The sequence below is a fragment of the Barbus barbus genome (assembly GCF_936440315.1).
Source record: "Barbus barbus genome assembly, chromosome: 32".
Lineage (NCBI taxonomy): Eukaryota > Metazoa > Chordata > Actinopteri > Cypriniformes > Cyprinidae > Barbus > Barbus barbus.
This window is the reverse complement of record NC_136760.1, coordinates 2125191-2140340: the sequence shown is the minus strand read 5'-3', so window position 1 is coordinate 2140340 and position 15150 is coordinate 2125191. Positions and strand designations below refer to the sequence as shown.

At 37.2% G+C, this 15150-nt stretch overlaps 1 protein-coding gene across 7 annotated transcripts in view; it reads right to left on the bottom strand.

The window, feature by feature from the left end:
• The window catches only part of LOC306852414 (C-Jun-amino-terminal kinase-interacting protein 4-like), a 44831-nt gene extending 29725 nt beyond the window's left edge, over positions 1 to 15106 (bottom strand). For 6 of the 7 annotated variants that reach the window (XM_079389196.1, XM_079389197.1, XM_079389198.1 and 3 more), the window contains exons 1-3: positions 14478 to 15106; positions 3862 to 3982; positions 1308 to 1378 (exon numbers count right to left, since the gene is read on the bottom strand). In XM_079389196.1, coding sequence (XP_079245322.1) covers positions 1308 to 1378; positions 3862 to 3982; positions 14478 to 14777 — 492 coding nt within the window. In that variant the 5' untranslated portion in view covers positions 14778 to 15106. Of the gene's footprint in view, positions 1 to 1307; positions 1379 to 3861; positions 3983 to 14477 lie in introns of those variants that run through there. The other variant, XM_079389202.1, reaches the window with a different exon arrangement.
• Positions 15107 to 15150: the final 44 nt, after the last annotated feature.

Here is a 15150-nt window from a genome sequence, read left to right as displayed (position 1 = left end):
ATGGGCCAGTCCATTTGCTTTTTCTGATCATTTGATCTAATATTGTAAATAAGAATTTATTTATGAGCTGAACACAGTTTTTACTTTTTCCCCCAAAAACTATTTTTAAACGTTTACTGCATGAATAAAATAATTAAAATAATTCCGCTACACATATCAGCCAAAATTGCAATTGATTGAGAGAGAGAGAAAAAAATAAAAAAAGAAAAAGAAAAGTCACCTATCAGCAAATCCTTTAAGTTTGACCGACATTCAGAACAGAATATGATTAAAAAAATAAGAAAATATGAAAAAAGTAGCGATAACATTATAGTACAAAACTATATATACACACACACATTTATAAAATAAAACTAATCAAATACAAATCGGTGCAATCATGCATATTTTCTTTCACACCGGAAAAAAATTAAATATTCTGTCATTTTTGGTCATAAGGATAGGAGTAAGACATCATTTGAATCTGTAAAGTGTTTACTCTCAATTATATGCTTACAATGAGAACAAAACTATGCCTTTGTAAAATAAAGAAAAAACAGGATGCGCTTTCAGCGGTCCTTAAATTAAGCCGTTTCCTTAAATTTGTGGTGTGGCCATAAAAATGTCTTTAGACTTAAAACTTTTAATAAAACTTTCTCTTCTGTTTTGTTAATTATTTAACTGAAACATTGTGTATGTCTCTTTATTTTATTCCTATCATACGTCATTTTATTCTGTATTTCTCTGTTTTCTCCGGTGGTTTATGCGCATGCAAAACTAAGCCACTGAAAAGAAAAACTTTATTTATTTATTTATTTTTTATAAATGGGCCACATACACTTATCCATTCTAGTTTAAATCTAATTTAACACTTTAATTTTGTCGGTTAACAGATAGAAAATAAACACTAATGTTTAAGAATTAGCTCGCCGTTTGAACCGCAGTCCAGCACGAGTCCACACTACGAATGCAATCCGGAATGTGTTTTCCACTGCATCTGGAAGCGGTCAAAAGATTTTAGACCAGTTTACACCTGTATTTAACGTTGTCCACTTGTGATCAGATCGACGAAAACGCATTTTAATAGCATGTGTAAACAGGGCCAAGAAGCAGAAGACACCTTTCAGTATTTAAACGGTCCACAACCTTTGCACTTGAAGAAAACAAATAAATCAATCCTCTTTCACTTCTCTGCACTTCTCCTTTGCTCTGCTTGCCTCCTAATCTAGCTTTTTTATACACATTGCATACTACAATTGTTGTTGGCTTTGTAATAAACTGCTTATGCAATTATTGAAATGCATAAGCTAATGCAAAGGAATTCTTACCTCTGTGTGTCTCTGATGGAGGGCATTGTACTCTTTTTTCAGCTCAGCTTCACGCTCCTCTAATCTTCCAACTAAAAACAGAGGAGTGACATTGCAGTATTTTTATTTGTTTAAATATAAACACAGGTCTACTGTGATTCAGCTTCAGAGACAGAAAGGCTTTCCTGTAAGGATCTGAAAGAGGTCACATGCTGTAGTAACAACACACAGCCAGAAGGGGTCAGTGGAGCAACAGAAATAAAACTGATCCAGAAAACTTCTGGCTTCCGTACACTAAAAATTCATCTTCTAAATCTTTTATTATAGGGTCTTACAACTATATAAGCCGTCATGTCATCTCAGATGAGGTCAGATAAGGAAGTTGTCTCATAGCTGGACATGTGGCGTGAAACTGTGAGAAAAACCCCATGTGACCTGATGACTGTGAATTAAAGGAAGGAGGATGACCGAGAGCAGAAGTTCCTGTGGTGTATCATCATCATCCTCAATCAGAGCCGAACCCTATCAATCCTTAAATAAGAATAAGCCTTCATTATATCATGTTTGCTTTTAATGCTAATAAATGTATGTAAATATTGAGGTGACGTGATATCAAATATTCAAGATGAATTACTGGCGATATCAAATAAATAAAGCCACTTTGTGAATATGATGATTAATGACTATCAAGCTTCCTGAAAGCTGTCTTTAGATTAGTTTCAAGATATCATCAATGTTGAAAACAGCTGTGCTGCTGAATATTTTTGTGGAAACCGATGCATTTTATTTTTCAGGATTCTTTGATGAATAGAAAGCTTTAAAAAAACAAAGCATTTATTTGAAATATTCTGCAATATTATAAATGTCTTCACTGACACGTTTGATCAATTTAATGCATCCTTGATGAACAAAAGTACTTATTTTCTTTAAAAAAAAACATCTTACGGAATACAAACTTTTGAACTGTGTTGTAGCTGCATGCAAACAAAAATTATTAAATATCATTCTTCCTGCCTTGACTAATGCATCTCTTTTTTTTGCATTAAAAATTTTCAATCTACATGGCAACAAAAGCAGATTGGTCATAATTAGTTCATGTGACAAAAAAAAAAAAAAGTCATCAAAACTACCATTTAGAAAATATAAAGGCTTCATAAGGTTGATTTGCTTTACATCTAGGCATAAAAAAGCCTGAGAATATGGGAACGTATTGAGTGAATGAATGCGTGTCATCACACACTTCTCCAATACTGTAAAATCCTCTGACTCACTGACAACTTATCAAGTCTATGGTTACAGTAGGGAAATAGAAAAACATTTGCATTAACCACAAAATGGGAAGTTCTCACAAGCACAATGGATTGAATCACTTCATATCATAATTACAGGTAACACGTTTTTAATCCTCATTCAGGACACCGAAAGAGCTGATGGCATTCACTAGATGTGTTTACGTAACGTGCCGCCCACCTGGAGCAGAGCCTGGCAGTAAACACGGTCATCCACCCATCATGTGGGCGAGTTCAGCGGCCCTTAAGCTGTAATCCAGCTCAGCCCATTCACAGCCCAACACTGCGTGTGATTCTCAGACCGACTGTGATCAGGTATTCCAGAGAATGAAAGCTGTGTCTCGCTTCAGATAAGAGTTCACCTGCTGAACACCATACCCAACACTACCTAACATTTTCCATCTGATTTATGAAGACTTCTCTAGAGAACAGCACTCTGCAAGACAGCTCAAATAAAATTACACAACATTTTTTACTGTCTTTGAGGATATTCAGTATATATCTTGATACAGAGAGTGTAATGTAGATGCATCAGTTCTGCTGCAGGATGACTTCAGAGTATTTAAATTAACAGTTTATCAATATATTAATGGTATTTTATTAATACCATCTAATTAATATTAGGGCTTAGGCATAAATTAGGCATTTTAAAGTGCATAAACTCCCGCTAGACTGAGTCAGTGATGATGTGCTTTGGTAATGTAAATGTTCTTTGCTCATTTTCTGTAGATGCTTCGAGGAAATGTAAGCCTAATGATTAGTAACTTGCAAAGCTTCTATTGAATTATGTTAAATACAAATTCAGTCGTATTAAAAACATTAGGCTGTTTTTAGCCTTACGATGGAGTTGGTTCCATTTCCGGCAATTAAACTAAGTAAATAAATAAATAATTTATCACGATAATATTGTGTATCAGCTATCTCACAGGCTGACGACAGGAGGATATGAAAATTGGGCATATCGCTCAACACTATTTTACTCAATGATTTTCATTACATGAACATGGAGAAATTATATATTAAATTCATACTTAAATTTAAATTAACCATCTACAATAATTTATGGATATACACCAATATAATACCGACTAATAATTTTTTTTTTACTACATATAAAGTATTTTTTAATTTACAACTTTATAAAAATTGTCTGTTATTAAAACACCATAAGCACACCTTCAAAAGAACCTTTATCATTTTTATGCAAGCAATTATTTGAATGATTTGTGGATACTGACCATCATCTGTCCCTGAAGAGCTGAGGTGAGGTAACGCAGGTCACTTACTCTGGTCTGCGCAGTTCTTGGTCTTGAGCTCCATCTGTCTGGTTTGAGCCTCCAGCATCTGCACACGGCTTTGTAGATCTTTCTTTTCCTGCTCTTGAGAATCCTCAGACTCAATATATCTCTAGAGGAGACAGAGAAGAGATTTTACACACTGAGATATTGTTCCTTTTTTAACATTTTGAAATAAGTCTGCTTGTGCTCAACAAGGCTGCCTTTACTTGGCAAAATACAGACAAAATATTATTACAATTTAAAAGAACTGCTTTCTATGTATATATAGCAAAAGGTAATTTATTGCTGTGATCAAATCTGAATTTTCAGCATCATTACTCCAGTCTTCAGCATCACAGGATCCTTCAGAAATCATTCTAATATGCTGATTTGCTGCTCGAGAAACAGTTCTCATTATTATTATTAATGGTGAAAACAGTTGTGCTGCTTCATATATTTGTGGATACATTATTTTTCAGGATTCTTTAATGAAGAGAAAGTTCAAAAGAACAGCATTTATTTGGAATAGAAATGTTTTGTAGCATTATAAATGTCTTTACTGTCACTTGAGCAATTTATAGCATCCTTGATAAATAAAAAAAGTGGGTTTTTTTCTTGTTTGCTAATTTTTTGTGTGTATTTGAGGCATACAAATGAGACTTGCTGAACTCCAATATGCATGGTCAAAAAAAAAAAAAAAAACACCAAACAAAAAAAAAAACCCAAACCATTTCTGCCACTTATTCAGCGTTTTTGGACAGCCACACATACATCGCTCACATGGGATGAGATGCACAAACAGCAGGGTCAGGCCTCTGGAGCACATAAGAGTCAAGTGACAACAGAAGGTCAACACAGCAGTCAGTGGAGTTCGAGTGCGATGTGAACCAGGGGTCATAATCAACTTTTTCTGAGACACAAAGCTGAAATCCCAGCAGTGGCTGGAGTCTAGAGGACCAACAGCTGCTGGAAAGTTTCAGCCCATCTGATCAGAGAGGCAGTGACTCAGAGCGGACGTCTGCCCAGCTTACTCATTCCTATTTCACTTTCATATGCCAAAGATAAACATGCCAATGATGGGCAAGGTCTGTGTGTATGAGGGCAGCTGAAAGGATTTCCCCTCCTTCCAGACTCCAAAACACACAGCATGTCCTCACCTCTATTGTTAGATGTCACCCAAACCCTGCAGCAACACGGTGCAATGGACCACAACACTAAAAATAACTGTGCTAACCGCCATTGTTTGTGTTGATGGGGGTGCAAGTCCACGGGCAGAACATTAAAAGGTGCACTAAATTCTTTTCTGTATATTTGACAATTAAATGTCCTCCACATGAAATTCTAAATAAATGAAGCATGGATGCCAAATATGCATGCAAATATGGTACATTTACAATAGCATAAATAACTGAAAATCGTCCAAAAATATAAATAAAATATTACAAATGACTTGATTTTGTCTGGAAAACAAGTGACTGAAAAGACTTCATTATGCATCAAGTAAGTATTCAAGTAGGCATATACTGTACACACACACATAAAATGTATACATTTTTAATAAGGCTATTTTTAAGGCATTTAAGGCATTTAGACCACTCTCTGGCATTTAGACCTAACCTAATAAAAGTTATTATATCTGAAAACACTCACAGCACATCATACTACACAGCCCTATGTATACATATAGCTAAACTTTGCAATTTATTAACAAACTGTATTTATTGAAAACTGTATAAAATATACATCGTTATATTTGTATTTTATATAGAAATAAATGTTGCATAATTTAGAGGTGAATATTGTCTAGTACCATGACATCTTCAAAATACAAAATATTAAAGAATTAATATTACTACAACAGAATATAGTACTTTATTTTAATTTGAAAAACAAGTTACTCTTTTCCTTTCTATTTTGCCTGCTGAGGATCACTTAAGTTAGGAATACTAGAGGGTTAAACTCAAAAGCAGCAGCAGAACAACATCTTATCATTATTACCCCTAAAAATGTGAAGCGCATACATTTATCAGCTCAAAGCTTTTCATTTTGATCATCAAACCTCAGAGTCTGTGCTGCAGCTCACATGAGTGTCTTCCTGATGATATCATCAAGCCATCGCCTTTAACTTCACACAGACAGAAGTGCATTCTGTGTTGTGTTGCTGATAAAAGCTGTTATGTGCTGCAGGCCCCCGGGACATCAGAGAGTCCTGATGCATGAGGAGCATCTTATGATCTCAGAGATGCATGTCAACACGTCTTCACTGCGAAACCTCTGACTGAACTATAAGAAGCCCTTAACCTCCTACCACCACTCACAAAACTCATGTGATGACAAATATAGCTTTTATTTTACTGCAACACATTTCAAGATTCGAGAGTTTTATTTGTCACATACACAATTATACAGAGTATAACCAGCAGTGAAATGTAGGTCATTTACATCTACAACAAGGTTTGCAAGACTTAAAATCACTGTCGTTACTTGCTTGTGCATATATGCAAATACAGATTTACATGAGATTTGTTAGTAGTATTTTATTTAAAATTGTAAAAAAAAAAAAAAAAAAAAAAAGTGACTATTAGCCTATTTAAATATTACCAACCACAACATCATTATTTAATATATACTTAAGACTAATTACTGTATTTATGCCCCCTCTAATCTCCATGCAAATCTTGTTGTAAGAACAGATTCTTTATTATGGAAATTCTTGTCAGTCTGCATGTGGGCCATCATTAATCAGGGCAGCGATCTGAGGTCTTATGGGTAACACCACACATCTGCACTGAAACAGAAACATCAGCCATCATATGACTGCTTATAAATTTCCATCTGAAAAACCACCCTGCCATACATGAGCAATACACCAATATCATCCAAATACTGATGAAAAGCAAAGGTGATCTGGATTTTAAAAAAGCATAATTGGCATATGAATGTCTTTGTTATAACAGAGTGGCTTTAAAACCTTAAGGGGAAGTCACTCACTGTGGAAAGTAGGGCTACACGATAACGGTTAAATGGTTGGTCACAAACGGGTGGTCGTTGTCATTTAGTTGCAGCAAACAGCAAAACATATTGGCTGTATTACATTTTTATTCAAGCAGAATATGATCTCAATTCAAACTTACATATTTGCCATGTTTTCAGTTCATCAGTGGTTTTTTCCCCCGTCATGCAGAGAGAGCATGTGCACATGGTTGCCAGGTTGGGAAGATTAAGTAATGCAAATGCCAAATTAAAATGAAACAATTTCAGAATAAATAGCCAATGGGAAAACATTGCAGGCGATTGTGGTTAATAAATCAAGAGAAGCAGAAATCATGATCACGATACAAACAATTCATCTTGCAGCCCTAGAGGAAAGGATGCCAAGACGGATTATGCAGGTCAAGAAATAATATGCACACTTGTGACTGTAGTAAACTGGAGCAAAACCTAATATAAGGGCATTAGCTGCCAGAGCACAGGGGTCTGGCTTTATAAAGACACATAATGGACTTGTTCTTCTCCTCTACACGACAGGTCTGATGTTTGTAATTTCGAAGGAAGTCCTTATGCACGACCGTCTGACAAAAAGCCCGTTTGAAAAGTTTGACAGCGGCCGAAGCGCCACAGGCTTGTGAAAGCATCCGCGTTTATCATATGATCCGGAGGACAGCGATCATATGACAGCTGAGCAGAGGAAGAGCATCTGGCTGCATACAGACTTCAGTCTCTCCGCTCCACATAATATCCTCATTGTGCCACCACAGATAGAGGCTGCTGTGTAGCGCCACTCTTGATAGAGCTCTCTTTAACTCAACTGCGCCTTCATTGCACTTCCTCCAGGGCTCAGAGCCGTCGCTCATAAAGGCCACGAGATACGCTGCGCTAGCGGGGTTTCGCTCCAAGCGCGGGAGCTCCTCGCTTCGGTTATCGGAGCTGAGCATCATACATGGATTCATAGACTCTGAACTGGGTTAGGCTGAGTCACATGAGGTGAGGCATGGACAGGGTGATAAATCTTGCAAACATGCATTAAAAAGGCAGCGAGAAATGCTTAAATCTGGAATAAAAAGAATCCTATCAATAGCTGTCAATGCTGGTCCTCCTTAACTTTGTGCCGTTAAGAAAAAAAAAAAAAAAAAGATTGCATGTGTGTTTTTTGTAGAGTATCATATTTGATCCATCAGGCTTTTATGGCTCATATAGTTTAACACAGTGAGAATACGGAGGTAAAAACAGAACGTTATTCAGAGACTTAAACGGAGCAAAAATGTGCGGTTTGTTGGTGCAGATGCTGGTTATCATATGGTCAAAAGTGATGAAATTCTGATCACTTATATCAATTAAATCAATGAAATCTTTACACCAGTAGAAGATGCTTGCATAAAATGATATAAAATATCAAAACAAAATATCTAAATAAAATAATCAAAACATAATGCAATGAAATCCAATGATGATTGAGAGATCAGAGTTAAGCATTTTCTATTGAAATATGCAAGACTGTCGGCACACGCTCTAATTGCGGTGAAGTAACTGCAGGAACTGAAGAAAAGAGCGAGAGTCTCAGAAATATCCTGACTGAAGAAAGGAACTCAGGAAGCTCCTCTTCCGGTACATTCAAAGCCCTTCCCTGACATTTCCTTCCAGAGTCTACAAATACAAATGCAAACGGCAGACCTTAGGCAAAATACACAAACACAGACTTGAATGCTTGACCGATGCACTGCAATCGCACCATTGTCCATGCTTCACACGGCTCTTGGGTTACTATGGCAATAATAAAGATCAGTCTTTAAGGAGGTGACAGAGTTGAAGTCAAATGGCTGTGCCATTAAAAAGATGCATTATTATTCAGGTACATATGAAGATGTTTATATAACCTAACTTGCCCAGCAAGATTCCCTTCAAACTTTTGGCAGAGACAACTGACTGTTTATTAGGCCTGCACAAAGACAATCATGATTAATGTGCTCAAAAGTTATAATCATGTTTGTTCTCATTTGAGCACAATCAGATTTATTGCAATTTCACATAAACACAAATCAAGAGGACATCAATTTATATGCAGGGTTTGTTTTACCTCATCTAGTTTCTGGGTTATGTATCATACACGCCCGCTACACTGAAAAAAAAAAAAAAAAAAAAAAAAAAAAAAAAAAAAAAAAAAAAAAAAAAGTAAAACCTTAAGAATAAAATTCCTAATATTAATATTTAAAATAATTCCAACCGATGTTAACCTTTTTTAAAAAAAAAAAAAAAAACACATTCCACTGAAACAGAACAGAGGTTGCATAAGTGCATTTACACAAAACAATATATTTAAGATTCATGTTTGGATTTAGTACAGATTTTATTAAATGTTAAATGATACACAAAAAAAAAAGAAAGAAAAGTTTTTAGGGTTATTATCCATCCATAGCAGTCCAATATTACAAACGATTGTGCATAATTAGCACTGAAATTTCAGTGCATTTGTGCTGCATTATGAATTGCAGTCTGACACAATCGTTCGCCTAATCAATACTGTGAATATTGATAAACTCCCATGATGTACAGTGCCTATAGAGAGTATTCATACCCATTCATTTTTTTCACATTTTGTTATGTTGCTTCATTGTTAAACTGCTTTAAAATAACTTTTTTTCCCCCACACAAATCTAAACCCCACTCACTACAATGACAAAGCAAAAACTGGATTTATTTAAAAAGAAACACTGAAAAAATTACATTGCACAAGTCTTCATACCCTTAACACAAACTCCGTTAAAGCACTTTGGCAACAATTACAGCCTCAGGTCTTTTTGGGTATGAGGCAACAAGCTTTGCATATCTACATTTTTATTTTTTGTTTGGCCATTCTTCTCTTTAGATCATTTCAAGCTTTGTCAGTTTGGCTGGGGGCCATCAGTGGACAGTCATTTATAACGCAACATAAAATGTGAAAAAAAAAAAAAAAAAAAATTACAGGGTATGAAGACTTTCTATAGGCACTGTATATCCTACAGTGTGCCATAAAAGACCCCTGGCAATGAGAGGAAATACAATCTGATGTACCACATGATGAAAACACAGGAGTTTGAGGTCATATAACAGGTTTAAGGCTCCGAGGTCCTGGGGCATTTAAGCGATGTTCTCACACAAAGGTGAAACTTGTTTGACAGTAAAGCGCTAACTCAGGTTGTCACATTAACAATTACATTTACATTTATTCATTTAGCTGACGCTTTTATCCAAAGCGACTTACAATTGCTATATATATCAGAGGTCGCACGCCTCTGGAGCAACTAGGGGTTAAGTGTCTTGCTCAGGGACACATTGGTGTCTCACAGTGGATTCGAACCCGGGTCTCTCACACCAAAGGCATGTGTCTTATCCACTGCGCCATCACCACCCACCAATTAATCTGGTTCTAGCATGCACAGAGACACAGGATTACAGTAACCGCCCATGAATTTAACCAACTCATGAATGTCCAGCAGAAAGCACAGCTACGGTACAATGAACACTCATAATGCAGCATCACTTCAGATACTGATTCAAGTCATCATCATCTCACTGTCAAAGTCTGTCAATATGACAGCAATCAAGCAAATTGAACAGAGGTGCAATTATTTAGGGCCCTATAATTTGCGTCAAGCAGAAAACGAATACATAAAATCACAGAATCCAGTTATAAAATGGAATTTACAGCGCAGAAGGTCACAGAATTTGGCAACATTTGAGTGAATAAATCAAATGTTGGGCTATAGCTACACAATCAGATTGCGATATGGACTAGTGTCTGTTAATGTTAAAGCAAAATGACTGTTATTGAAATCTGAAGTAAGTAAAATGGAAAGAGAAACAAAACATTTCATAGAGGCCTAATTTTATAATAGTGATGCACCATGACTAATTGACTAGTTTGCACATCACTATTTTATAAAAGAAAAGTTGCCCTCACAAAATTGGGGGGTTTTATTAAAACGATTATTAATGAACATCACTATGAGCACACAAACAAAGTTTAATCTCCCATCAGAGGTCAAGCCTATTTAACAGTTTGAATGATCTGTAATATTATATACTGTGTGATTCTCCAAATTAATGCTCTGGATTCAAGCTCGTACTGTATGTGTTTCGGTCTCAAATACGAGAGTAGCACAGTGTGTTTGGACTGAAAGCACAGACGACTCATGGGCAGCATCGGGAGCGAACAAAACAAAAGCCTAGAGTTTAAAGCAGAACACATGTTCGTGCGGCAGGCTCTTCACTTCACTCGCTCCCAACAAAGAGTCACATGAGCTGAAAGTTAACCCGTCTCAGAGGGGAACGCATTCATACGGCTGCAGAAGGACAGGCACATAAAGGAGGACGAGCAGCAGAAGCAGGGCAGCGTCTCTCTGGTTTCCTAACAAACAGGTGACTTTTAAGTAAAGTAAAGTTGTGACGTATGGTCAAGTATGGTGATCCATACTCGAAATTGGTGCTCTGCGTTTAACCCATCCAAGTGCACACACACAGCAGTGAGTAGTGAACAAATGCACACACACACACACCGTGAACACACACCCGGAGCAGTGGGCAGCCATTTATGCTGCGGCGCCCGGGGAGCAGTTGGGGGTTCGGTGCCTTGCTCAAGGGCACCTCAGTCATGGTATTGAGGGTGGAGAGAGCGCTGGACATTCACTCCCCCCACCTACAATTCCTGCCGGTCCGAGACTCAAACCCGCAACCTTTCGATTACGAGTCCGACTCTCTAACCATTAGGCCACGACTTCCCAGTGAGAAGTGAGAAGTAAAGCCACTGGCATATTGGCAGATTGATGGCAGCTAAAAGTTATTAAAAAAAATAAGTAAAGCTGCAAGATACTACATAGTACTTGCAACGTGACCAGTGTAGTAATTTATTTTAAAGCAGGAATTTCCAAACCTTTCTGAAAGCTGAGACATAATATTTCCTTTAAGTACCCCCCCAAAATTTCAAGTTAATATCTCAATAATTTAACAACGCATTTGCATGTTCACAGTTCTCTGATATCAGTTAAAAATTGTATTATAATTTTATAAATTAAATTTTTTATTGTCTTATTTTGATGTTTATTATTTATTTTTATTCATTATGAGCTTTTCATCAACTCCGTAACCCCAGTATGAGAAACCCTGTTGTAGAGAAAATCATTAAACACATGTTTGCAGTTTGATGAATCATTCTCTGAATGAATCACTGAATCAGTCAGACTGAATCAACATCTGACTCACTTACTGAACTGCAGCTTATCATTATTTTCAGTGATGTTATCTCAAAATGAAGCGTGTTTTGTGTACTTAAGGTTCTTGAAACTTAGTGTAAATATTGACCGGTTGTTCATTGGCAGACGTTATTGTTCAGAGCTGTCTGAAGCATTTAGTGTTGGCGATTCACTGATTCACTGCCTGACCAAATGCACAACTGTGCTCTCCGTAACATTTTAAAACATGGGGCATTAAAATAATTTCAAACTGTGTTCAAGCCAAAACAGACTAGGAGGTTATGGTTATTAGTGTTTGATTTAATACATTTAATATGGCTCAAGTAACCATATAACTTGTGTACAGGACAGCAAACATCCTCTTTGCATTTAAATGCCAAAACTGTGATTTAGTACACATTCCTCTTAAAATAAATATTTTCAAGCAGACCATAAATGCATTAGCTTCATTGCACTTGCATATTTTCCCTGTCCTGTTAATATCCAAATGCTCCAAAAGTCATTCAGCGTAGACTAAAGCACTTACAACCACAGCCGAATGTCCTAAAGTTATGGAAAATTAAGAGTGTTTGGCTCAAACATAATGTAATACATAATCACATTACAGCTGCAATTATTAGGTGCGTCACACCTGCAAACATGAGCAAGACTCTTTCCTTCCTTACATGACGGCCAGACACATCCAAACAGAAAAATGCAGAAGTAATGTGACCACTGGAAACATTCTGCATGAGTCTATTTCTGACATAATCATAGTTTTGCCGGCTATACTTAGACTCTGTGGGGTTTGTCCCTTTGCTCACAGTACATGCCACTTTACGGGCGACAATGAGCCAATGCTGGTCTCACGCATCTTCCTGTCATTGTCAGGTGAACCCGAACACCTTGACAGGCTTCCACACCTTCTGCCCCATGCATTAAATACTGGATAAGGACTTTGATAGAGACTGCACTCACAAAGAGACATTTACAGCCAAAGAAGTGTTCACTAAAAGTCCACTAAGACTGCATCATCATTTTTAATCCCCCTGATATTTCTAGGCTTTCCAAGAGGCTTTTTATGAACAGCTTCAGGTGTGATCAAATAGTACTGGATGTAGTTCAATATAGTTTGAACAGATTTGGATAAACTAGTAGGGAAGCAGATTGTGTAAAAAAAAAAAAAAAGTAATTTTTTTTTTTAAATCATTAAATCGACCAATTGCCCAGCTGATTAATCACAGTACATTAAGACAACTGTTTGGTATTAATAGTTGAATATTTAGATATAAATATGGTATATTTAATTAGACAACGCCTCATTTGCATACACGCTAATTTGATTACATTTCCAGAAGCAAAATCTGACCACTGGATAAAGCCAGATTCAAAATTCTTGTTTTTACTGACAGGTTTTTTTTTTTTTTTTTTTTTTCACTCCATGAATCACAAAATACTGTAAACAGACAGTAAAGACATACATAAATCACCATGTTTCTAGGATTAAAGCGTTATATAAATCAGGTGCATTATATATGAACAAATCCCTCTGTAAAATCCTTCATAATATAGATAGGAACAAAACTGTAAAGTTTGGTTAAAGTTAGTACACAGTACAGGAGACAAAAAAAAAAATAATTGCCTTAAAAAAAAAATATGTATTGGAATTGAAATACCAGTATGTGACCCTGCACCACAAAACCAATCATAAGTAGCACGGATATATTTGTTGCAATAGGCAAAAATGTCATCGTACGGGTCAAAATGATCGATTTTTCATTTATGCCAAAAATAAATTTTTGTAAATTTCCTACTGTAAATATATCAAAACTTAATTTTTGATTAGTAATATGCATTGCTAAGAACTTCATTTGGACAACCTTAAAGGTGATTTTCTCAATATTTGGATTTTTTTGCTCCCTCAGATTCCAGATTTTCAAATAGTTGCATCTCAGCAAGATATTGTCCGATCCTAACAAACCATACATACAGCTTTCAGATGATGTATACATTTCAATTTCATAAAATGTGTGGTCCAGGGTCACATATAAAGACACAAATAGATGAAGCACAATAAAATAAACACTTAAATGTGTACTTTGGAAGTTGTCTTGCCACTAGTCTGACTCATTGAAACTAGCATAACATCTCCAGTGCATGAAAAAACACTATGATTGCAGACTTGAGAGAAACAGGTTTATGAGTGCATTGAGTCATAATGACAATCAAAGCAGCTGACCTTCCCTCAGGCACTTGAGGGGTTAAACCTGTTTTATTTACCCCTCGTCTGCGTAGACTCTTCTTCAGTGTCTAACTCTGACTCTCTCCGTCACATGTACGCGATGATATGAACTTTTAAAGCTCGCAGGAGCGACTAAAGTGGCCTAGTTTGACTCGTGTTGTCAAAAGCTGGGATCTCACCTCCTCGGCGCTCTTCCTCAGCGCTTTTTCGCGCTCGTACTGGGTGATGAGTTGCTCGTTGTCCTCCTTTAGCAGCTCCAGCTCCACCTCATGCTCCTGGTTCTCCGCGAACACCGAGTCCAAGTTCTCCAGAACCGCCACGACGAGCGGCATAAGTTCCTTCACCACGTCTTCGTCGTATTTACCGATCATCCGCTCGAACTCGCGGTAGATGGAGCTCGCCAAGCCGGACACCCGCTCGGACATCATCGCCGAAGAGCCTGGGTCCTCCTGGTAAAGGACACCGTCCTCTAACTCCATTTTCCTCGTTTTATCCCGCTGTCTGGACCTCCGAAGTCTTACTTTAAGACGCTTTCCTCTCGCTAGCAGCTCGCTAACTGTCCAGATCTCTGTTTACTTCGCGACGTCTGCTGCTGTTGGACTACATTTACGAGGAACTTTTAGGAAGCCACTCCAACGTAAAGAGAGAGAAACCCTGCTCCGTCGCCGAGCTAACCGTACCCGGTCCTCGAGGACAGTTATTTGACCGGGTTAATCTGCACTAAACAGCGGTGGTTAAGTACAGTACAGTCCCGACAGGAGACGACTAGTGGACCTGACCGTGTCACATGACGTCACGCGCCAGAAGCGGAGGGGCGGCGCGAGCTTTCTGCTCCGTTTATTTGACTCCAGT